At 45.4% G+C, this 23,437-nt stretch overlaps 1 protein-coding gene across 1 annotated transcript in view; it reads right to left on the reverse strand.

Moving 5' to 3' along the window:
* The window catches only part of LOC142494816 (uncharacterized), a 37,191-nt gene extending 14,847 nt beyond the window's left edge, over window positions 1–22,344 (reverse strand). Inside the window, exons 1-3 of the mRNA XM_075599781.1 lie at window positions 22,109–22,344; window positions 15,994–16,205; window positions 7,464–7,625 (exon numbers count right to left, since the gene is read on the reverse strand). Coding sequence (XP_075455896.1) covers window positions 7,464–7,625; window positions 15,994–16,205; window positions 22,109–22,344 — 610 coding nt within the window. The remainder of the gene's footprint in view (window positions 1–7,463; window positions 7,626–15,993; window positions 16,206–22,108) is intronic.
* Between the last annotated feature and the right edge of the window lie 1,093 nt (window positions 22,345–23,437).

The raw sequence follows: 23,437 nt of genomic DNA on the forward strand, positions 1-23,437 counted from the left end.
CCATGATAGGGGAAAGGAATTATTCCCACAGAGTAGATTGACTGCATGGGTTAAGTATAGGACTGTTTAGTGTATAAAAAACCCTGCAGCCCATCAGGAAGAAGTTCCATCATGTAACAAGATTCATCATGCAGTGAAAGATTCAGACTTAACAGCGTAACTAGTAAGTGTATTTTTCGTTGTAATTGTAAATCAAGCTGTGTATGTTCATTCTGTAAATAAATCACAATTTATTTTATCTCTTGCTTTGCTCAAACAAAGGATCCGGGTATTAAGGTTTTAAAAGCGCTGCTCTCCTGTGACAAACCCTGATACGATTTTGGAGTGATTCTGTTTCAAAAGGAATTATTGCCCAAACGCTTCTCCGCTGTAGATATTGACCAACACATTGTAAACACATTGTTTCCTTCATGAAATTCATTAAAATGTTGTGCTAATTTTGTCATTATTATTCAAAATATCTCTATGATGCTCTAATAGTCTAGTTTTTTAGTCCTCTTTTATGTTTTTGCACATCTATTTTTGGACATTTACAGTACATCTCAGCATATACACTACTCACAAAGCAAAAAATAAGAGAAGAAAGGCCCCAGTTTTTAAGCACTTTGTAACAGATTTTGCAATGGCTGCAAGTGTACAGCAGGTGACTGTAATGCTTGCGCGAGACCACAAACAAGACCTGACCCCGGCACTGAGGTGGGAAGGACAATTCCACACACGCAGACGGGCCCAGAAGGTGGTTTGTAGCGTTGCTGGGTATGAAGAAAGGGTAAGTCCAATACTTGTCGGGTTCCATGGGTTGGAAAGGTACACGTAGTTGATGTCCATAAGCCTGTGGTCTGGGGTTGGAGAGGTACTCATAATTGTTATCCGTAAGCCAGGGGTCAAGAGCCAGAGAGAATCCAAATGCAAAGCCAGGTCGGTACACGAGAGGTTAACTGCAGAGGACAAGACAAGGCTGGACAAGACAGGCACACACAAAAGCTACACATGTTTATGCTCAGCAATGAGACTGAGCACTGAGCAGGTTCTTATACAGGAAGTGACCAATGAGGCAGGAGGCGGAGCAGAGGCGCGGCCCCAGCGGAGGCAGGGATAGGCTGCAGGAAGACAAGGGCTCATAGCAATCTTGACTCGCAGCTGGGGCTCGTTGTGCGACGGGGGGGGGGGGGGGGGAAGGGAGGACTATGTTACACCAGTAAATAATTTGAAGTAATACCATACATGTACAGTATGTGTCCGGTATTACCTCTCTAGACATAGTGACCTGACCAGCTTGGGGGCTGCAAGACTTCCTGGAGCAGAGAGAGAGAGCAGGGCTGTTGCTAGGGGGCTTGACAGTAGTCTAGTGGTGGTTCCAAAGAGAGAAGAAAACATCATGGAGCAGAGATGGGGGGGGGGGTTGGTCTGTCCTGTTGTGTGTGTGTTTTCTGTGGCTGTCCTGTGGGGAGGGATGGTGAGAGAGGAAGATGGGAGGGTAGTGAGAGAGGATGAGGGGTGGGGGGTGAGAGGGGATGAGAGGATGAGGGAATGAGTGGTGAAAGAGGATATGGGGAGGGGGCGAGATAGGATGAGGGGAGGGGCAGATGAGAGAGGATGAGGGGAGGGTGAGACAGGATGAAGGGAGGGGGGTGAGACAGGGTGAGGGAAGAGGGATGAGAGGATATGGGGAGGGGGTGAGAGGATGAGGGGAGGGGTGGGTGAGAGAGGATGAGGTGTGGGGTGGTTGAAAGAGGATGATGGGAGGTGTGGGTGAGATGATGATGGGAGGGTGAGGGGGGATGGGGGTGAGAGGATGAGGGGGGTGAGAGGATGAGGGGGAGTGAGAGGATGAAGAGGGGTACAACAATATTGGCATTTGTGAGAGAGGAGCGTTAAGATCAGTATTGCTTATCATGGGCCTGTATGACTGTATGACTGTTTTATGATTTATAAATGATCTGACAGTTACGTCATTTTTTCAAAATTCCACTCCAAGTTTGCACCAATTTGCACCATTTCATATTCTATTTCTGTACTGAATTGTTTCTTTAGTTTGTGTGTATGTTTATGTATGTCTATACTGTATATTTAATGTAGCCAGGACTGTTTTTTGGCTACCAGCCTGCCCTCCCTAGCAGTAAGTCCTGGTAAGAACAGGCCTGCTAGGATCCATCATGGGTTTTCCCCACTCACAGCAGTACCCTTGAGTGACAGGGGAGGAACTAGGCCTGGGTTCTACCGAATCCTTGGTCAGACCTGGCGCCCTGCTCCTACTGTACCTATGGGAGTTGCAACCCAAATTTAGTGAGCGCCTCTCCCGACTTGAGAGAGGCAGGTCACACACAGGTTGCCTGCATATTGGTCTTCCCTGTTCCTCTTCCCTTTGGGGGAGAGTGAGTGTGTACCTTTCCCCTGATCCTGTTAGAGGGTCAGGGAAGAGCAAGGACTGCTTCAGGGGCCCTTGACCCAAAGTGTAGGTCCAGGGACCATACTACAGCTGGATAACAAGCTGTATTGGGCAGAAGCCTGCTGTGACTGTGTGGCTGAACAGAATAAACCTGTTCCAGTTATTCCTACCTCCTACCTGGTGTGTAATCTTTCCGGGGAATGAGAGGGAATTGTGTTCTACCATAGGAGATTGCCTCCATACATCTGGATCCTGCGGCACATGGAGGCGCTGTACCACTAGAGATCAATGTCGGGTATGTACCCCAGAAGCCTGTCCTGGGTCCCCCAAAACATCGCGGACAACTCAGCAATTTTGTGAGCCTACAGGTAGCATGCACCAAACACCTGGTAACAAGGGAATCTCCCATAGGGTGGGGGAAACACCGTTACATTTGGAGGCACTGCTGAGAACAGCAACAGGATAGACTTTCGGCAATGCAAGGCTGCAAGTTACAAGGTACGTTTCCTGAGCAAGTGCTGAGGAAAGAGGGAGGCTAAGTGTAGTGTTCAGGAGACTCCGGCATTCCATAACCGGGGCCCACCTTCTCCGCCACAGACCTACAGCCTGACCTACAGGGCGAGCTGTGCTGAGACAGAGAGGCTATTCTGTTCGAAGTCACCCTGCGGCTGATGCAGCATAGGATGTCTGGAAGGGATCTAGTTGCCAGGGGCCATGATCACCTGAAGGAGACTAGGGTGTCAGGGCCAGACAGGGTGGCATGTAAGGTACTTTTGGGGTGGTGTCTTAGGGGAAGTGCCTTCCGTATTCAGGTGCCTATACACAGTGCTTGACAAATCACCCAAAAATCTATTCGCCGAACCAAAAAATCTACTCGCCACCTAGTCCCGCCCCCAACCACGCCCCTAGTCCCGCCCTCACCCCTCCCCTAGTTCCGCCCCCTGCCCTGCTTTTAAAAAAATACATAAATAAAATAAATTGAATAAACATTCGTTTTTCACATAAGTTTATTTATTGTATTACATTATACTACAATTAGTCCTTGTTACGTGTGTGTGTGGGGTGGGTGGGGTGACTGACTGGGTGATTGGGTGGGGGGGTGGGGTGACTGACTGGGTGATTGGGTGGGGGGGTGGGGTGACTGACTGGGTGATTGGGTGGGGGGGGGTGACTGACTGGGTGATGTGGGTGGGGTGTGACTGATTGGGGGTGGGGTACTTCTGGTGTTTTACACACACACACACACACACACACACACACACACACACACACACACACACACACACACACACACACACACACACACACACACACACATACACACACACACTCTCTCTCTCAAACACACACACACACACCCTCCCCCTCTCTCTCTCTCATACACACACACACACAGACACACATAGCCTCTCTCTCTCATACACACACACCCTCTCTCTCATACACACACACTCATACACTCATACACACCCTCTCTCTCTCTCTCAAACACACCCTCTCTCTCTCTCTCTCTCTCTCTCTCTCTCATACACACCCTCTCTCTCTCTCATACACACACAGGCTCAGACACACACGCAGACAGACACACAGACACACACATACATACACACACACTCTCATACACACTCTGTGGGGGGGGGGAAAGCAGAGAGGGGGGGAAGCGGAGACAGCCACAGGTACCCGGGGTAATACCCCCGCTGTCATCTCCCACCGCGGGGACCAGAGGGGAAGCGGGGACCGGGGGGAATACCACCGCTGTCATCTCCTGCTGCGGGGACCGGATGGGAAGTGGAGACCGGGGGGAACACCCCCCACTGCCATCTCCCACCCTGCGCGAGCAGCCACAGGGACCGGGGGGAGGGGGGGAAGCAGGGACCGGGGGGGACGCGGGCACCGGAGGGGAAGTGGAGACCGGGGGAATACCCCCCGCTGCCATCTCCCGCCCCACGTGAGCAGCCACAGGGACTGGGGGAGGAAGCGGGGACCGGAGGGGAAGTGGAGACCAGGGGGAACACCCCACGCTGCCATCTCCCACCCCGTGCGAGCAGCCACAGATACCGGGGGAGTGGGGGGAAGCGGGGTCCGGAGGGGAAGCAGAGACCGGGGGGAACACCCTCGCTGCCATCTCCCGCCCCGCGCGAGCAGCCACGGGGCCCAGGGGGAAGCGGAGACCAGGGGGGGGGGTGTTTAGCAGCCAAGGGAGTGGACCGAGGGCAGGAGATGGGGACACCGCGTGAGGAGCAGCAGCAGCCATTACTTACCCCTGGAGAGAATGAAGGGCTCAATTCCACGTCACGCCCAATTGGCCAATCAGCCGGGGAAATATTTTTATTTATTTATTTTTGCGCAGAGCAGGGGATATTTTTTTGCAGAGCAGGGGGAAAAAGTAGCTGGCCAATGCCAATTTCCGTTCGTGCCTGGCAAGTGGGCGACCGAGTTTGTCGAGCACTGCCTATACATATGCGGACAACTCAGCAATTCTGTGAGCCTACAGGTAGCATGCACCAAACACCTGGTAACATTAATAATAATGAATAGCCTAAGAATAGCATAAACTGGGCCTCGGGGAACTACCATCAATGCTCAGCAGCTCTCTAATATCTCTCTAGTATATTGTACTTCAAAATATACGGTCTGAAGGATTTATTTGGAGAGACATTGGATAGTGTAAAATTCAAACTGTTAAAAACTTAGGAATAATTAATCAAATGTAATAACGTTGAAATGACTGTTTAACGTACTGTAGAGTAGTGTAAATTTGATTTAATTTTTTAATTACTGGTATTGGCAAATATCTGTTTGGCTGTTTTCTCACCCACATGTAAAATGCTTTTAGAATCAGTACACTAAATGAAGTCATTTCACGTACACATATCACACATTCATTATCCTACCCCATACTACTTCCAGATCTATGTTGGAGGACAGTGGTATCATTTCATCTGCTACACTAGATGGCAGCAACGTACGAATGATAAACGGGAGATAACAAGCGCCCCTATACATTAAACTAATGAGTCTTACATAATAATTATTAGCAAATATGATTTATGTATAGCACCAGTATACCCATAGTTCATTGGTTTTCAAACCTCACCTCAGGGTCCCCCAGTCACATCGATAGGGGTAACCAATGAACTTACACACGGGTGGATGCAACTAATTTGCATTTGAATAGAATGCTGGGTGGTTGCCTCGGAAACCTTGTCTTGTTCAGGACCCCATGTAGAGCTTTAAAAATGTACACAATATGGGTAACATAAGACTGTAATACAAATGTATACTGAAAAGTAACTTAGTACAAAATGATATGGTAAATAAGGATGATCCTATTCAGAGAAGCATACAATATTCTGTAGGAGAATGCGGGATTGGATGAAACATATCATGAAAATAAATAGAAAGATAAGGACCTGTACAAGCTGAATGTGCTGAAACCAAACAACCTTTCCTGTTTCATGTTGTAATTTTGGAAGGGGAACAATAAATCGCACAAGACTACATGTAACATGGTGCCATACTTAATATGCATTGTTTGTTGTGTGTGTGAAATCATGTTTACATAGTAAATTATTTGATATGATATAACAGCATATAAAGATGTAACACGACTTATTGTGTCCGACCCTGGGGCAAGCTGCGTGAGTGCGGGTGGCCGTCTTCCCCCAGTGCTGGAGGATTATCGCTGGAGGAGTCCGATCTGGAAGTTTGGGCCCCCTGCAGCGATGTCGCTGAAGCACTATCTCCGGAGCTGCGGCTTCTTAGTAAGTCCTGCTACATCTGTGTATCTGTGTATCATTTTGACGTGTCCTGTGCTCTTGGTACTAAAGGATTACACAGCATACTGTAATGTTGCTTTCTTTATATATACTGAGATTGTAGTCTCTCAGGGGCAGGGATTTCCTTTCATATTGTCTAATTTTGTACTTATTGTATTATAAGTCCGTATATTGTATTGTTTTTTGTGGGTTTTTTTTTTTGCAAAGAGCTGAGTACACTGTGGGCGCTATATAAATAAAGATACAGTATACATTCATATGTACAGGTGCAGTTACAGTATGTGAAGAAGTACGCTTTGTGATCCATTGTATGAATGACTGTGGTTTTGCCACCTGGACCCCTTGCACCACAAGCAATTGTTTTTTTGTTTTTTTGGAGTTGCTCTGCCCAATATTATAATCATGTGTATGAAAGTTACATCTGTACATCCTGTCCACTCTCCTTTTAATGTCCCAACTGCGTTCGGGAAATATTTAATGTTTTTTTCATTGTTTTCGCTTATTTCACACACTAAATAGAATCAATCTCTCTCTCTTTCTCCCTCTCTCCCTCTCTCTCTCTCCCTCTTCTTCCCTCTCCTTCCCTCTCCTTCCCTCTCCATTTAAGAAAGGATATAATTACTATGTACAAATGTATTGAAGGTAAATACAAGAATCTTTCCTTTACTAGGACGTAGGACCTATATCTGGACTGAATCATACAAGCAGCTTCCTTCATTTTCCTGCAGCATCTTTGCTGCAGACACTTCCTAACATTTGAATAGAGCACAATTACAAATTGCTTCAAATGTTCACACTTCTTTCCTTGTTATTCCATTCTCCATATTGACTGGAGAAGGTAGGCTGCTTTATTCTGGCGATAAAGCTGACAAGTTTTAGTCCCTCTATAGTCAGTCTGTATGACGACCGCTGCAGAGCGTTTGTGCAGATACCTTTCTTTCTCCAACCTTCCTTTGATAAGAGCTCCGTAGTGTTTCTGAAGTGTTAGAACGCTTCTCTTCTTTCTTTCAGACTCCACTTTGGTCTGAGAGAGTTCTAATTGAAGACATAGGAATTTGCTATTTTCCTGCTGAAGAACGCCCTCTGCTTCTTCCAGTTCTAACTGCACTTTCAATTTTTCTTGCTGGATTTATTTTTTCACGCTAATTTATTTGTGAAGCTTCTCCTTTCCTTTACTGACTTGATCAGTCAGATATGAAACCTCCCCTGTCAGGATTCTGTTGTCTCTTTTTACAGTCTATAATATTCAGAAACTTTCCATAGTCATAGTCATTCAATTTTCAACACCTCTGTACGGAGGTTTTGGATTTCCTGATGTGAGACTTCTAGCTCTGTGTTGAGAGCGTGAAGCTCCTTCTGACAGACTTCCAGATCAGTACTGAGACTAAGAACCTCTCTTTGAGAGATTTCCAGCTCTGTACCGAGACGGTGAATCTCTTTATGAGAGACTCCCAGATCTACACTGAGTATGAGAAATTCCATTTGAGAGATTTCCAATTCTGTGCTAAGATTGCTTACTTACTGTTGAGAGACATCGAACTCTATGCTTAGAGTGTGAATCTCTTTCAATGTTAAACCTTTACTAATGTAATTTGTATGTATGTATGTATGTATGTGTGCATGTCTTTATTTATATACAGTTGCACCATTAATATACATAGCGCTTCACAGAAGTAATACACGTAGCAATCATATAAATAACAAATAATACAAATAACACATAAAGGGAAGAAGTCCTTCAGACATAAAAGTAACATTTAGGAAGAGGAGTCCCTGCTACGAAGAACTTACAATCTAATTGGTTGGTAGGAAGAACGTACAGAGACAGTAGAAGAGCTTTCTTGTAAGTGCGTCTGCAGGGGCCAAGCTTTATATATCATGTGTATATTATTAGCCAAGGTGCTACTCATATGATTCCTTAAGTAGGTGTGTTTTAAGGTGAGTCTTAAAGGTGGATAGAGAGGGTGCTAGTCGGATATTAAGGGGAAGGGTATTCCAGAGGTGTGGGCAGTCAGTGAGAAGGGTTTAAGGTGGGAGAGGGCTTTAGATACAAAAGGGGTAGAGAGAAGACATCCTTGAGCAGAAGAGTGTAAGGCTGTGTCCAGGGTTGCAGCAGCCGTACGGAGGCACGCTGAGACTGAGGGAAAGCGGGTGCTTTCCCTGGCCTTGGTTAGCGCCATCCGTGGGCGTGTCATGGGCGGGCCAGTGACGTCACGGAGCTGGTTCGTCCTCATCGGGCAAACCGCTCACGTGACCGGCCCTGCACTCCCTTGAGCGCTTGAATCAAAAATTCTCCTAAGACCCATGCTTCCGCATGCTTGCGGAAACGTGCGTGAGCCCCTGCTAAAGCCGCTCTCATTGCGGCTGCAGGGGCTCACTGGTAAGCACCAGCGCGCCTCAGCACAGGTCAGCGCCTAAGCGCTGACCATGCCCAAGGCCTAAAGCCTTAAAAGTGAGAAGAAGAATTGAGTGAGTGATACAGGATTTGATAGGAAGCCAGGAGAGGGATTTCAGCAGGGGAGACGCTGAGACAGATTTAGGAAAGAGTAGAGTGAGGTTCTCATTGAGCATTGGGTATTTTTTGTCTTTTGTTGGCCACTTTTGGCATTTGACTTCACTGAGACCATTCTCCCTCCAGCAGAGGTAAATGAGAATTTCACAGGTAGTGTTAGGACCTACATACTGGTCATGCCGTGAAGTGGCTGCAGGCTTATAACGCTTTGGCCAAAGGGTTTAACTAAATGACCCTTACTCATGAGTATACTAACAATGTAGTATTTAACTATGTATTTTGTTATATTGGATGTAGCATTGGGTATTTTTGTCTTTTGTTATATCTATGGCTGCAATTGGTTCTGAGCACCACACATTTTTCTGAATTTTATTAGCCAGCAGTTTTAAACAGAAAACAAAATTATAGCAGAAAATAATAACCAGGCCTAACCCAATGCAGGGGACTGACTAACATTCAGCAGTCCCTGACTGAGGGCTGGAAGGCAAGAGTATCAACCTTTGATACAGTCTAAAGAGAGGTACCTCTAGGCAGGGTGCTCTCCATGTCAGTCCAGGGTCGGTGTTGGTGTCTCTGGGGGATCCTTCTGGTGGGTTCCAGAGACCGATGATGCCTGGAGCAGAATCTCTTATCCCCTGGGATCTCTCTGGCAACACAGACTCTTGTGTGCTTGAGATTCCCCTTGCAGTCAATGCTGCAGGCTTTTTAAAGGAGCTAACTAGCCAATGATGGGAAAGGGGAAGGGAGGGCAGGCGGGGGCGGGGGAGGGAGTGGAGTGGAAGGAGGATGAGTAGCCAAGAGGGACAGGTGATCGTGCTATGGAGTGGATGAGGGATAGGATGGGGCGGAGGAGAGGATAGATGGTGAGGGACTGATAATGATTTGTGAGTTTGGGGTGAACAGTGATAGTTCAGTAAGGGTTAGGGGTAATTATAGTGGGGATAGTTAATGGGGGTGTCAGTTAGTGATAAGGCAGTCTGAGTAGCGTTAAAGGGGGGAATCATCTGTAATGAGGAAGGTCATTTTTTATCATTTGCGACAGGAGTAGTCAATTTTGAGAGCACTGGGAAGGGAACATTCAGATTTTGGAAGCAACGGGGAAGGGAACACTTAATGAGGTATGACTGGGGAAGGGAACACTTGATTTATGAGCACTTTGAAAGGGAAAATCAGATGAGGAATAATTGGGGACGAGGACAATGGATTTCTTAATACTGGGATGGAAGAAGGGGGTGGGGGTGACAATATAGAGTGGGACCATTGGGGAAGGAAGCAATCCAATAGCTATTACAACAAGAATTATGTAACTGTTGAAGCAATTGGGAAGTGGACACTCAAAACAAGGCACTGGGGGAGGGAACAATGTGTTTTGGGCATTAAGGGGAACAAGAATGAGAATAATATATGAAACAGGTTACGCAGGAGAGGAAGGAGTGGAGTATAGTTATAGTTAAATATTAGTTAATAACAATAGTTATAGTTAATAATAATAATAAGCAATAGTGTATGGTAATTGGTAACAAATAAGTGGTAACTGGAATGAGAGGCAGTCAATTGGCAGCTGGTAAGATTGCTTAGGTATGGGGATATGTTGAAGGGGTTATAAGAGCGGAAGGAATCCTAGTACAGTAGTTCTGGTGCTTTTCGATGTGGCGAGGCACTTTTGTCTCCATTTGGTCAAGGTGCTGGCACTTTTGCTTGTGCTACAATGGGTGAGTGGTAGAATGAAACGTGCTGCTGTTTCTGGTGGGAGGATTAGATTAGGCTCCTCGGACATCGGGCAGGTAGAACGCAAAGGGGAAATAGTTGGGAAATGTAGTTGATAGCAGGGATCAGGTCACAGATGATGGATGAAAGATCTTTGAAATGACTGAGGTATTTGATTGTAATGTTTGTTGCAATATATCCAAATCTTATTGTATATGGGGTTAGCTTTAGCCAGGCTGCTAGGTGATCCTGGTGTTCCACAACAGCAGTAGGTAGCCAGGCAAGTGTAAGACAACTGTAGGTATAGAAGGCAGTTGTTGATCTTACCAGTTAGGTAATACTATGGGTAGGAAGGGAAGGGAGAGTTCCCGCTTCAACCGCTAATAAGCAAGAACATGAACAGTGGTGCAATGGGGATAATGAGCACATATAGTGAATAAAGAGAGAAAGAAGCCCTGTTGAATGCACTCACAGTAAGTTTAGTAAATATTGATATCAGTAACACCTTTTAATAATAACAATTAAGAATAGTATTGAAAATGGGATTGGTAATATAAAGTCCATGGCCAATCCCTTTAAACAGCACACTAATAATTAGCATTAATATAACACTAATATAGCAGTAGATAGTATGCTGACCCTATTTAAAACAAATGTCTACCTCCAATGGAGTCTCGTTAGAGTGGTCTCCCATTAATTGAAGTATCTAGATCTGATAGTATGTACCTAAATTGATCCCAATTGGACATTCATATGTTTTTATAAAACCCTGGGATGATTAGTACAGCCCAGAGCACTGAGTCACCAATTGGTGAAAAATCAGAACAGGGTACAAATAACATACTATTTAAAAGAAACTGCATTAAAAAAACATTTGAGGCGTAACCACAGTCTAAATATTATTAGGTGTGGAGTCATCAATAGCCAGTAACCAGTTGCTGAGTTATAATTCATCTATGCAGATAGTGTGTTTACTGAGAAGTATCGCTTCAGGTAAGTGAGGGGTTAACTCCTATATTATGGAGTTTGTGCAGAGACATACATGCCTATGATACCACAATGTAATCAGTATTTGTCTAGCAGAAGCCAGACCATATGCCTTCTCACATTACAGTGATGGTAGCAGTACTAGCTATTGATATCTGATTTAATCATCAGAAATTGGCATGTCAGGGATATAATCAAAACCTGAGAGCATAGTTATTTACTGCTCCAGAGTTGTCTGACTTTAGTATACAGTATATCATTTGCCAGAATGATTTAATAACATTCAGCTATTTTGTGTCAATACCTGTGAACTATTTTGTATCAAAACAGTGTGGTAGAGAATAGTGTGTTTGCTGCGAAATATCGCTTCTGGTAAGTGAGAGGTTAGCTCCTTTGCTAGAGAGTTTATGCAGAGACATACTGCCTATAATGCCACTATAGCACCAGTATTTATCTAGCAGAGGCAGACCATACTGTATGTCTGCTGAGGTTACTATGATGGTAATAGTATTAGCTGTTAGTATCTGATTTAGTGATCAGCAATTGGCATGTCAGGATATAATCAGAACCTAGTATAGTTATTTACTGCTCCAGAAGTCTTCTGGCTTTAGTTTATATCTATTTCTGTGACTTACCAAAGTGACTTAATAACATTCAGCATTTTGTATCAATATCAATAAACTATTTTGTATCAAAACAGTATAGTAGAGACACCTAACTGGTACTTTGGTCGGCGATGAGGAGAAAATAAAACGATCATAACTGGCTCAAAAGTCCAACAATGCTGCACGTGCAGCTAGTAACAGGCACACCATGTGTGTGTGTTTAAGCCTTTGAGGCGCGGCTCTATTGTCCGCATCAAGTTATAGCCTCATTCAAAATATAGATACATTTGTGTCTCTTCCTGCTGGCAAGTTACCATCGAGTGCTTCCATATTGTGACGTCATTACGCTGTTCCACCTGACATACGTTTCGCACAATTTTGCGCTTTCTCAAAGGTGGAAACGCCTAGTCGGCGTCCGGACATTTATAGGTGAGTGGTTGTTTTGACAACGGGCTCTCCGCTAACCCTTGTCCTTGCTGGATAGTTTTTAATTGCGCTAGTCTGTTAAAACACAGACTCAAATTACAGTGTGTACATAATAAAATTCCCAAGAAATATACTCAGAGACATTGAGACCGTCCCAACAATAAGGTAACCTTATCATGAATGGCATATATCTCTACTGCGGATGACCAGCACAATAGTGAAAAATGCCCCAATGGGCATTCTATTTGTTAGGTGTTCTAACATCATAATAATGATTGATGTTAGCATTTGATGTACTGATCCAGTGGCACAATATGGATGTTACAATGTATTCATGCTATAAAGATGTTGGCAACCATTATAAGTTGATATGGTGGCACGCATTAGAAGAATATGGGTCCAATTCCAAATAATCAAATATATAGTGAACCATGTAATCAAAAGGTAAAATATACACATATACAGTATAACACTATATTTTATAAATAAAATAAAATATATATGTCTGTATACCTGTATATATATTACTACTCAAGGGCTTATAATAACCAACTGATAGATGAATAATACAATGGATATTGGTAACACATCCCTATACAATGACTCAAAGATTTTATTTCATGTTGTGTATTTAGAGTACCATAGATAGGAGGGTATGATGTAATATGGGGCTAGAGAGAAGCTAAGTCATAGATACTTAAACAAATGGAGAGAAGACAAAGCCCTCATTTAAACCCTGTGGAGAGAGGGTCCCAAAATATTCACTAAATTTACTGTGAGTGCATTCAACAGGGATTCTCTCTCTCTTTTTTCACTTACCAGTTAGGTGTTGGTTGAGTTTTGAGGAGATAGAAGAGACACTTGACTTTTAGTACAACAGATGCAGCGGCCATTATTTTAACAAATCACAGCGCCGTTTTCGTGTGCGCTGCTGTACTCCACGTGGCATTAGCGCTGCCAATCGCCCCAGGCACACGTGTTTATCGGGGTTGCTGTGTTTGAATTTCATGGATTGTGTGCAATTAAATGCAATGAAATGAATGAATTGTAATGTGTACAGTACTGTGCTACTGTGTCAATTTCAGGTGTTTAAAAGCCAGAACACTAAAATGCCAGTTTATGCACTTGCATCTAAAGGCGGTACGGTTGGAAGAAATCCCGCGCCATGACATGGGTATTCCGAGGTATACACCGCGTAATTTTTTTAAATAATGGCCGCTGCTTCTGTACACTGTTTGCCCTATGCATTTCAGTTGTATGTGGGTGGATTTAGTGAGTTATAATGCAGTGCAGGAGGGATAGTCCTCTTGATAGTCGTAGATTTCTACAAAGCTCACGTTAGCGCATGAAGTGCCCGTTCCGGGGTAAGAATAAACATCTAGCTATAATTGTTTTCATAAAATATAATAAGGTGCCCAGCTAACTTCCTCAGCTCAACGGAATCCTCACACTCGCCACATGATTCCCGTGGTCACTCCTACAACAACAACAAAAGATCATATACCCGACCCGCAGCTTCCACGGGAAGAATCGCTGTTCCTCACAGTAGGAGACTGCAAATTGTTCACAGCACTGTCAGCAGTTGTTGAGTATTGATACAATTGCAGGATGTCTCACAAAAAGGTAATATACTGTATACAATATATATAATTTACCATACAGATCAAACACGTGTCTTAAAGAGGTAATGCAGGAGGGATAGTCCTGTTAGTACTACAGTCTTTGAGTTATACTGTGCACTATATTTCTGAGGTGTATTTTGGTGAGTTTAGTGAGTTTAGTGCGTTATGATGCAGGAGAGATAGCAGAGACAGCCTTTCTTGATAGCTGTGATTCTTTGTGCTCTTCCTATCCTCAATACCTGGGAAGTCTCTCCTCCTGCATCACACTATGCCCTTCCTATTGCTTTGTCTGTTTACTGTTTCCTCACTCCTTTGTGAGCGTTTCTGTTCTCTACAACTTCCCCTCTCCCCATTGCACCATTATTTATACACCTTTCTTCCATCAACTTCTTTACCTCTCAATAAAAAACACCCACACAAATCCGCTATTCACACCCTCTATCTACTCCTTCCTGCTGCTGGGGATCTCCCCAAAGCCTGAAGCCAGACATACACACCTGATCTCACCCACGCCTCCCTGCCATCTCTTCCCCTGTAAATGGTGTTAACCTTCTGATTTAATACTGACTAACCTTAAAACTCACCCCACAAGTTAAGCATCCCAACAGCCTGCACTCATGGCTACTGCCCCACAGTCACTCCTATCACCCATTGTGGCCAAGCACTGCCATCTACAGCACTTATTCCCTCACCTGTTGTCTCTGTAAGATTCCCCTCACACACATTGTAAGCTCTTCGGGGCAGGGTCCTATTGTCCTATTGTATTTTCCAACTGAGCGGTGTCCCAGTTCTTACGGTACCGTTGTCTTCACAGGAATTCGTTTCTGTGGGATACAAACGCTTGGGCTGGGCCAATACCCTTTTCTCCAACTTCAGCTGAGAAACCTCCTGCTGGGCAGCAGTAGAGTCCACATAGCATCCTGCTCAGTCTTTAGGGCCTCGAGTATCTCGTCCAGGTCACGCTTTTGTTTCTCTGCCATCTTGCGGGCAGCACGTTTAGACTCCAGGTCCTTGCTCAGGTCATGAAGCTGTCCTTCTGCATTTCTTTTTTCACTCAGTGCAGCTTCTTTGGCGTTGAGTCGCGATTCCACATCTCCTAGCTGGTTCAGCGCAAGGCTTAAATCTGTTTCTTTTCCTCTATTTCTGACCTGCAACTGCCGGTGCTCCTCCCAGACCTTGTCCGGCTCCAGTTGCAGTCGAGCCCTCTCATTGGCCGTGTGGTCCAGCAGCTTGCGGGTATCGGCCATCTCGGTTTCATAGCGCAATGTCAGGCAAGCTATCTGACGGACGGTCACTTCCTCCCTCTCGGTGAGCTGTATTTTACGCTCAGCAATCTGCATCTGCAGGACTTCAGTTTGATCCTGCAAGTCCCCTCTCAGGGCCTTCACCTCTTCCCGGTGCTTGCTCTGGGCTTGCATCAGCGCCTCCTTCATCTTTGGGAGCTCAGCAGTTTTTGTAGCTAGGACCACCGCTGCTCTGTTTTCCAGGCCTCTTTCTCCTTGGCGTACCGACTCATGGGGATGGAGCTGCCTCTCTGCTTCTCCAGCTCCTGCTCAAGTCTCTGGACCTTCTCTCGCTCCCTCTCGGCGTTCTGCAGTGCTTCCTGCACTTCTAATTTTTCCTGGATAATTGCTTCTTTACCTTTTCTGCTTGGTGAAGCTTCTTATCACCTTCACTGATTTGGTCAATCAAGTCTGAATTTTTCTGTCCCAGGCTTGTACAGTATTTGCTCTTTTTACTCTAAACGAGTCAGGATCTCTTCCTCAGCATCCTTCCATTCACAGACCTCCTGGCGTGAGAGTTCCAGCTCTGTTTTGAGCGCACGAGCCTCTTGCTGAGAAACGTCTAACTCTGTGATGAAGTTTTGAACGTCTTTCTGGAACATCTCATAGTACAGTTTCCAGTCAGAACTTGTTTTTTCTGATTCGCTCGGCTCTCTGCATATGGGCGGTGGCCTTTGTCATACCTAGGCTGGTCGTCATTCCAGTGACTATTGCGCCAAACGCTCTGGGCTGTAGCTCATCTCGGGTCTGGTGTAGGGACATCGTCATCTGTTGCAAACTCTGCTTTAACATAGCAATATTCTCATCATGGCTCCGCTGTAACTTCTGCTTTAAGGTAGCAATACTGGGTACACATTCTCTCTCATCATCACCGTCATCATCATTCTCATCCTGCCTGAAGGGACAGTCTTTGGTATGGTTCAGCTTTCACACCATAAACATCTCTGGTGCGGTTCCTTTTGAAAGGACATTGTTTTGTGTGGCCAGGCATATTACACATAAAACACATTGTATCCTCCATTTTCTACCTTCAGGTGTATTCTTCACCTTGACCTATTGGAGGTTCTATTTCATTTACACACAGCACTTGCTAGCTGCAAATTTACTCGCTTCAGCAAAAAGCATTAACTTTACATACAGCACTGCAATCCTTTTCATACCCAACAGGCAGACTTTACACTTTCTTCAGAGGAAAAAAAATGTTTTTTTTTTCTGCTTCAGTTCAGCACCTTAACATATCTTCTGACCTCTGGGTGCTATTGCATCCACACTTCACACATTCTCTGTGCAAACTGATCACTCACAGTGGGACAGGCTTTGCTTGCTTTTTACTTCAGTTGGGTGGCCATTTTAAATCCCCGCATTTATCTTCAAACCCACAGTTTCCGCTGCTTGGTGCCTTAGGGACTGCCTGCATTTTCCACCATATTGTGATGCCGACACCACATTGCAGTCTCTTTTGTCCCAAATGAGGCAGGAAACGCTGTATTTCTCTATACTTGGGGTTTATTTACAGGGATAAATAATATTAATAGGCCCACCGTCCCTTTAAGAAAACCAAATAAAATCCTATCCCTATTCAGGGAACTAACTGACTTCTCAGGCCCTTACTATCAGCTAAGCCGGTTGTCAGCCCACAACATGCCCTGGCATAGGAAATACAGTAACAGCACAGTCTTTGTAAACAATAGAAAGGGTCTTGCTTATCTTAGTCCATCTGGTGATGTCCCTGCTTCAGCACAGTCTATCGTCCTTCCTTCTTCTCTTTGGGATTCAACCCCACGGGGCTCAGGGAAACTCCTGTGTTCCTCTGTAACCAGCCGTCAGTGTGTGTGTGTGTGTGTGTGTGTGTGTGTGTGTGTGTGTGTGTGTGTGTGTGTGTGTGTGTGTGTGTGTGTGTGTGTGTGTGTGTGTGTGTGTGTGTGTGTGTGTGTGTGTGGCTGTCCAGTGGGGGTGCGAATGACAGGGAGGGGGATGAGAGAGGATGAAAGGATGGGGGGTGACAGAGGATGAAGGGAGGTGGAGATGAAAGAGGATGAAGGGGGGTGAGAGAGGATGAAGGGGGGATGAGAGAGGATGAAGGGAGGGGGGATGAGAGAGGATATGGGGGGTGAGCGAGGATGAAGGGAGGGGGTAAGAGAGGATGAAGGGATGGGGGGTGACAGAGGATGAAGGGAGGTGAGGATGAAGGGGGGGTTAGAGAGGATGAAGGGGGGGTTAGAGAGGATGAAGGGAGGGGGGGTGACAGAGGATGAAGGGGGGGTAAGAAGATATGGGGGGTGAGAGAGGATGAAGGGAGGGGTGCGAGGATGTAGGGGAGGGGGTGAGAGAGGAGGAAGGGGGGGTTGAGAAGAACCGGTTGCTAAAATGTCTGAATCCCACCACTGGTACCAACCCATTTTCATACGCTACTAATGTAATTACACTAGTTTCTGCTGCATTGTGTGTGTCCCTCTGCATCTTGTCAGTGGGAGCATTAACGGCTGCAACCTCTGTATTACCAGGTTTCGTATAGTTATTTACAAGTCTGGTCACAGATTCAGGTTTTAACCCACACAGCCTAAAGTCCCAGGATTACATTGATATGATAACATGAGATTGAATGTCCCCATCCCACTTAGCCTTAGCTAGAAATAAAAAGAATGAGATAAATACAATACTTGCCTTATTTGAATAAGTATGGAAATAGTCAAATTATTTCTCAAAACAATCAGTATATTTATCAATCGTAATGGAGAAAATCACTTAAAATATCACATTAGATCTCAACAGATTTTCTTATGTAGATGGTGTAACAAAACATAACAGGAATTGGATTCCTCTCAGCCAGAAGAACTCAGAGGAATTCCACATCTTGCACATATGTTTCTGCGGAGCACAAACTTCAAGAGAACAATCTGTTTATTTGCCTATGTAGCATGCAGATTATTCCTCGCAATCTGTAAAATGTTGGTACTTTGCCCTTTTACGAGAATTGTTCAAATCTTTGTTTTAAATTCAACGTACAAGCAAAGGAGTAAAGGAAGTTTGTGAAAACGAAACAAGAGAGATTAGGTAGAAGACAGCAAAGTCTGTTTTGCAGACCAGACGTTTATTCCACTCAGCAAACTATGTATTGGTAAAATACAGGTTGTGTATTTACTTGAATGTCCCTGTGAAAAAGCAGTACATTGAAAGCACTGAAGGTCCCCAAAGACTAGGTACGGTATTTAGAACACAAGAGAAACATAAAAAATGTTTTGGTTTTTTTACTACAACATTTTGCTCAGGTATACCAGAAAGATCCAGGTGGGGTAACAGTAAGAGGTTCTGTATAGAGCTGTTTTTTGGCAACCCTTTTAATAAGGTTTGTCCCAAAGGAGACCTTTAGGATACATAGATTGCAACGTTTGGTCCATCATAAACTACATTTGGTTATACAGTACATCTAAAAAAAAAAGAAGAAAGAAGTGTGTGCTCCATAGCGTGATACTGTGAAAAATGTATTTAATGAAACAATAAAATCACATGGATGTCCACTCAAGGAGCGGTGAATTAAGTGCGTGTAAAAGTACAGAGAAAAATGAAAAAACTGCGCACCAGATTGTGTAATAAATATAAATTCGTGTTCAAATAAACTCTTATAGACTAACTGGATAAAAGACAATGAATAGACTCTCATTGATTAGTGCATCCAGTGTCAATAGAGTAATGACACAACGTGACAATGTGACAAGTGATGAAATGTAAAAAAAACCCTCGTACAAAAGGTCTGAGAGTTTGCTGCTGGTCAACATAGATGGCTCAACATCTCTGGGACAAGTATAAAAAGAAAAGAGAACGCGCACGGCATTCATAGTGTAACATTTTTAATATAATGTGGCAAAGTAATGGTGGTAAGTATTGCGCGTACAGAAAATTCAATCTTTAAGACATGGCATGTTTAGGGTACATGTTACCACTACAGCATTGGTTCCCACTCCGTGGACGACCGCCACCGCTCTCTCTCCGAACTGCTCCTAGTCAGCGCTAGGTGGTCGCTTATGGTGACACGATCCAGTGACGTCAGTGGTTACCGCCATATGCACTAGGAGCAGTTCGGCTTACAGTGAGGTTATCAAATTCTTCAGCCGGCAGTGTGGGAGCTATATGTTTGTTCTAATTGACACTACAAGCATGGTGTTAACACACACCTGAATGCTCCAGACCAGCAAACTGCTAAAACTTTGGCTTTTATACTGTATAGGTGGTCACACTTGCTGATGATCCATTAATCAAGGGCATTTGATTAGCAGAACCTGTCTGCTACTTAGCATCTTAATGCCTATGGAAGCAGTAAGGGTGTACTTAGTTTTTCACATATAGCTTCTCTATTTTGGCTTTATTTTTGTTAAATAAATCATGACACGGTGTAATATGTCATGTGTTGTTGTCCATCTGAGGTTGTATTTACCTCATTTTAAGACCTGCTAAGGAACAGATGATTGTTATTATGCCCTGATATGTAAAACCATGGAATTCAAAGAGGATGTACTTTCTTTACCACACAACTGTTTAGCCCTCTTTCCTGCTGATATAAAGAGACTACTAGTGCTGTATGTACCCGCTGGCTCAGCGAGATCTGGGCCTCCGCTAACTGGGAGCCTGTGGTAACAATATGTTCTTGGCAGCGCCTCCACTTACCCAGGATCCCCAATAAGTAAGATTCCCCTAGGTAAGAATAATGATAACAAGCCTCAACGTTGTAACCTTTTACTAATAAGTAACCGCAAAACCTTAGCGTACACCTATTAGGGATAAAACACATATAGTCACAGTACATGAACAGCTGATATTCAGTAAATATACACCAGTGGCCTGGCCACTCTCCACATTGAGTAATGTCACTTCCGACCACCGCGTGTACCCCACACCGTGTCCAATGTATAGACTCAGTCCCTTGGTCACTCAACCCAGTGTCCCCAAAGAACCCCGCCCCCCAAGGCGGGATCAGCGCCTGAAGGTACCGGTGTTGGTGCACTTATTAAATACCTTCTGGCTACTCCAGCAGCCGATAACAGACTTAGAAAAGGATCCGCCGATCCGGCGTAGTCTCTCACGAGTTTGGAAATGTCCAGCAGCTTGAGCCCAAACCACTGTTCGCACACAGCAACTCAGGAAGAACACTGTGTCCCTGTCTGCTAATACAGTAAGGGAATAGAATGTCTCCCTGCAGCACCACAAGCTAATGGTGACTCAGAGTCTGCACTGGGCCTGAGGGGGAATCTGGCCTACGCAGGCGGGACACAGACCACCTGCACACACACAACCCCTCTCCTTGCTCCTCCAGCGCCCTCTGCTAGCGTGATCTCTCCCCCACGCTTCCCTTTCCTACCTGCCAGCAATCCCTGAACTCCTATTCATTCCCTGGTGTCATGTTGCTCTGCTGAGGCTCATGGGAATTGTAGTTTTACTTCAGAGCCTCCTGGTATTGGCCAGCCATTTCGCGCGCTTACACTGTGCATGCGCGAACTCTCCGTGCCTCCGGTCGCGCATGAGTATTGCAAAATGCCCATTATAACATGGCCCTATGCTATCGGGCCACCGCGGAACCTCCAGACGCTCCCTCACAGCACCCCCGTGATTGCGCCTTGCAACGGAGCTACAGAGGGGAAACCAGAACACCCTTACATTCTCCCCCTGGTGGAATCCAACAACCCCGCTTGGGAACGTAACCAATACACATATTACACAATAAAAATGCATATATAAAAAATACAACTTATCACTGTATACTCTACATGAGATTATACATTTCATTGAACATTCCAATCACATATCTCACTCTATTGTGAGCCCACTGCTGAGCCTCATAATGATCGTAAGTCATTCTCATGGGAGGTTGACCAGCTCTTTGGCTTCTGAGCAGGTGCTGTTCCGTTACTCCCTCTGGAAAGTAACAAATCTCGCTTGGCAATTCAATCTCTTCCCTTGAGGGGCTCAATGTTTCGACACAGTTTCTTTGAGGCACAAAGCATGGGCTCTGTGGGTCTAAAGGCTGGCTCATTTGAGTCAGCTTATCTGGCGTTGGACCAAGGGGCCCCTTACTTGTAGCTCCTTCGGGAGATGCCCCAGCGGTCGGAAGGCCCCTTCGAGAGGTTCCCTCCATAGGATCCTCAGAGGTGGTATTAACTACAGTCTCTGGACCATCCTCTGTAACATCTGACTCCATCTAGCGAAGCAGTGGGCACTTCCAACTCTTTATCTCCTACTTGAGGTATGGGAAGGAGATGATTTCTATGCCATACCTTTACCCGGCCTTCTGTCTTTGATACGGTATACCAGGAGGCCAGGCATCTGCGACTCTACTTCATATACACCATCTCTCTCCAACGGTCGGCCAATTTGTGCTTTCCGGGGACACCCAGATTGCGAAGGAGGACAGCATCCCTGGACGAATTTCCTCCCAAAGGGTGCTTGAGCTGAAGTGGCTTTCCATCCCGTGTCTTCGGGGTAGATTTTGAGGAGATTGTTGAGAATTTTGGCTTTACCGGAATAGCCTTCCACAAATCTTCGGTAATACCCGCAAAACCCCAGAAATGACCGTAATTCTTGGACGTTATTGCTCCGCAGCCAATTCACCACTGCTTCTATTTTCCCAGGGTCGGTAGCTATTCCTTCGGCCGACACAATATGGCCCACATAAGTCACTGACGTGCGGCAGAAACGACACATCCATGGACAGCTTAAGCCCTTCGTTACTGAGTCGATCCAGCACTTTCAACAACCGCTCCTCATGTTCCTCCATTGTCTTCCCGAACACTATGATAGTCCAGGTACACTAAGCATTCCCGAGGATTCATATCCTCAATGGTCTTTTCCATCAGACGCTGAAAGGTGGCTGGAGCGTCACATATCCCTTGAGGCATACGCGTGAACTGATAAAATCCCAAGGGGCAAATGAAAGCTGTCTTCTCTTGATCTTCAGAATTCATTGGCACCTGATAGTATCCTGACCTCAGGTCCAGCACACTAAACAACTTATTCCCGGATAGGGCGCTCAGGAGGTCTTCCATTCACGGAAGGGTGTACTTATCGGGTACAGTACGGTTATTCAAGGTTCTATAGTCCACACATAGGCGTACCGTCCCGTTCTTCTTGCGACTACCACGATGGGCGATGCATAAGGACTACGTGATCCTCGAACAATACCGGCCTCATCCATTTCGGTTAGCAGCTTCCTCACATCTTCCACATCCCTTAGAGCGATGCGACGAGATCGTTCTCGGAAAGGCGTCGTATCGTTAAGTCGGATGGTATTCTGGGCACTGCGGCTGCACCCCACATCCATATCACCGATGGAAAATACTCCATGTCGGTTTTCCAGCTTGCTCTGTAACCTTTTTTTCCAATCCTCCGTCAAGGGTGAATCTCCGAAATCAAACGCCAATTTAGGAGCCACAGTGGAGACGGTAGCAGCCGGCAACCTAGCTTCTGTCTTCCCTTCTGGAGTAAGAGGATATATTCAGCCCAGCTGCTGCCCATTATCAATGGGCATGGGATAGGGAGAAAGGTTCCTCACGTAGACCCGTACTCTATTCGGAATTCTAAACTGCCACTCTCGCACTGAGGCCAACAACTTGTATCCACACTGCTGGTCATCGTCGACAGAACTCTCCAATGAGAATAGTCAATCCTCCTTGCATCTTTCTGTGTAGCAACAAGCTGCTGTCATCATCCTTCTGCCACCTGGGGTAATCTCCGTCAATCCATGCTCAATGTTGTACAAAACCCCTTGCTCTTCTTCGGCAGCTATCCTACAGCATGCCTCTTGTAACACAGGGTACGCTGCTAGAGCCATCAACGGTAGTTCACCCGCCTCCTGCAAGTACATACGATCACGGCTTGTACTATGTCAGTATTGGTCCCCATGATTATAGGGGCACTAGGATGGTCTTTGGGTTCAGGGCACACTAACGCTTCCACTTCCGGCAATCTACTAGCAAGGTGTTCCACTTAGCATCTTGGTCTATGAGGACATCTACCAGGCGGGCTTTGGCAAAACCCGGTAGTTGTCGTAGGGCCATTTGCAATGTCTCTAGAGGTAGGGCCATGGGTACTTGGGTCACAGCCACGGCGCGGCGGGCGAGCGTTCGCATTTGCTGCGCC

Source organism: Ascaphus truei, chromosome 1, assembly GCF_040206685.1.
Source record: "Ascaphus truei isolate aAscTru1 chromosome 1, aAscTru1.hap1, whole genome shotgun sequence".
NCBI lineage: Eukaryota > Metazoa > Chordata > Amphibia > Anura > Ascaphidae > Ascaphus > Ascaphus truei.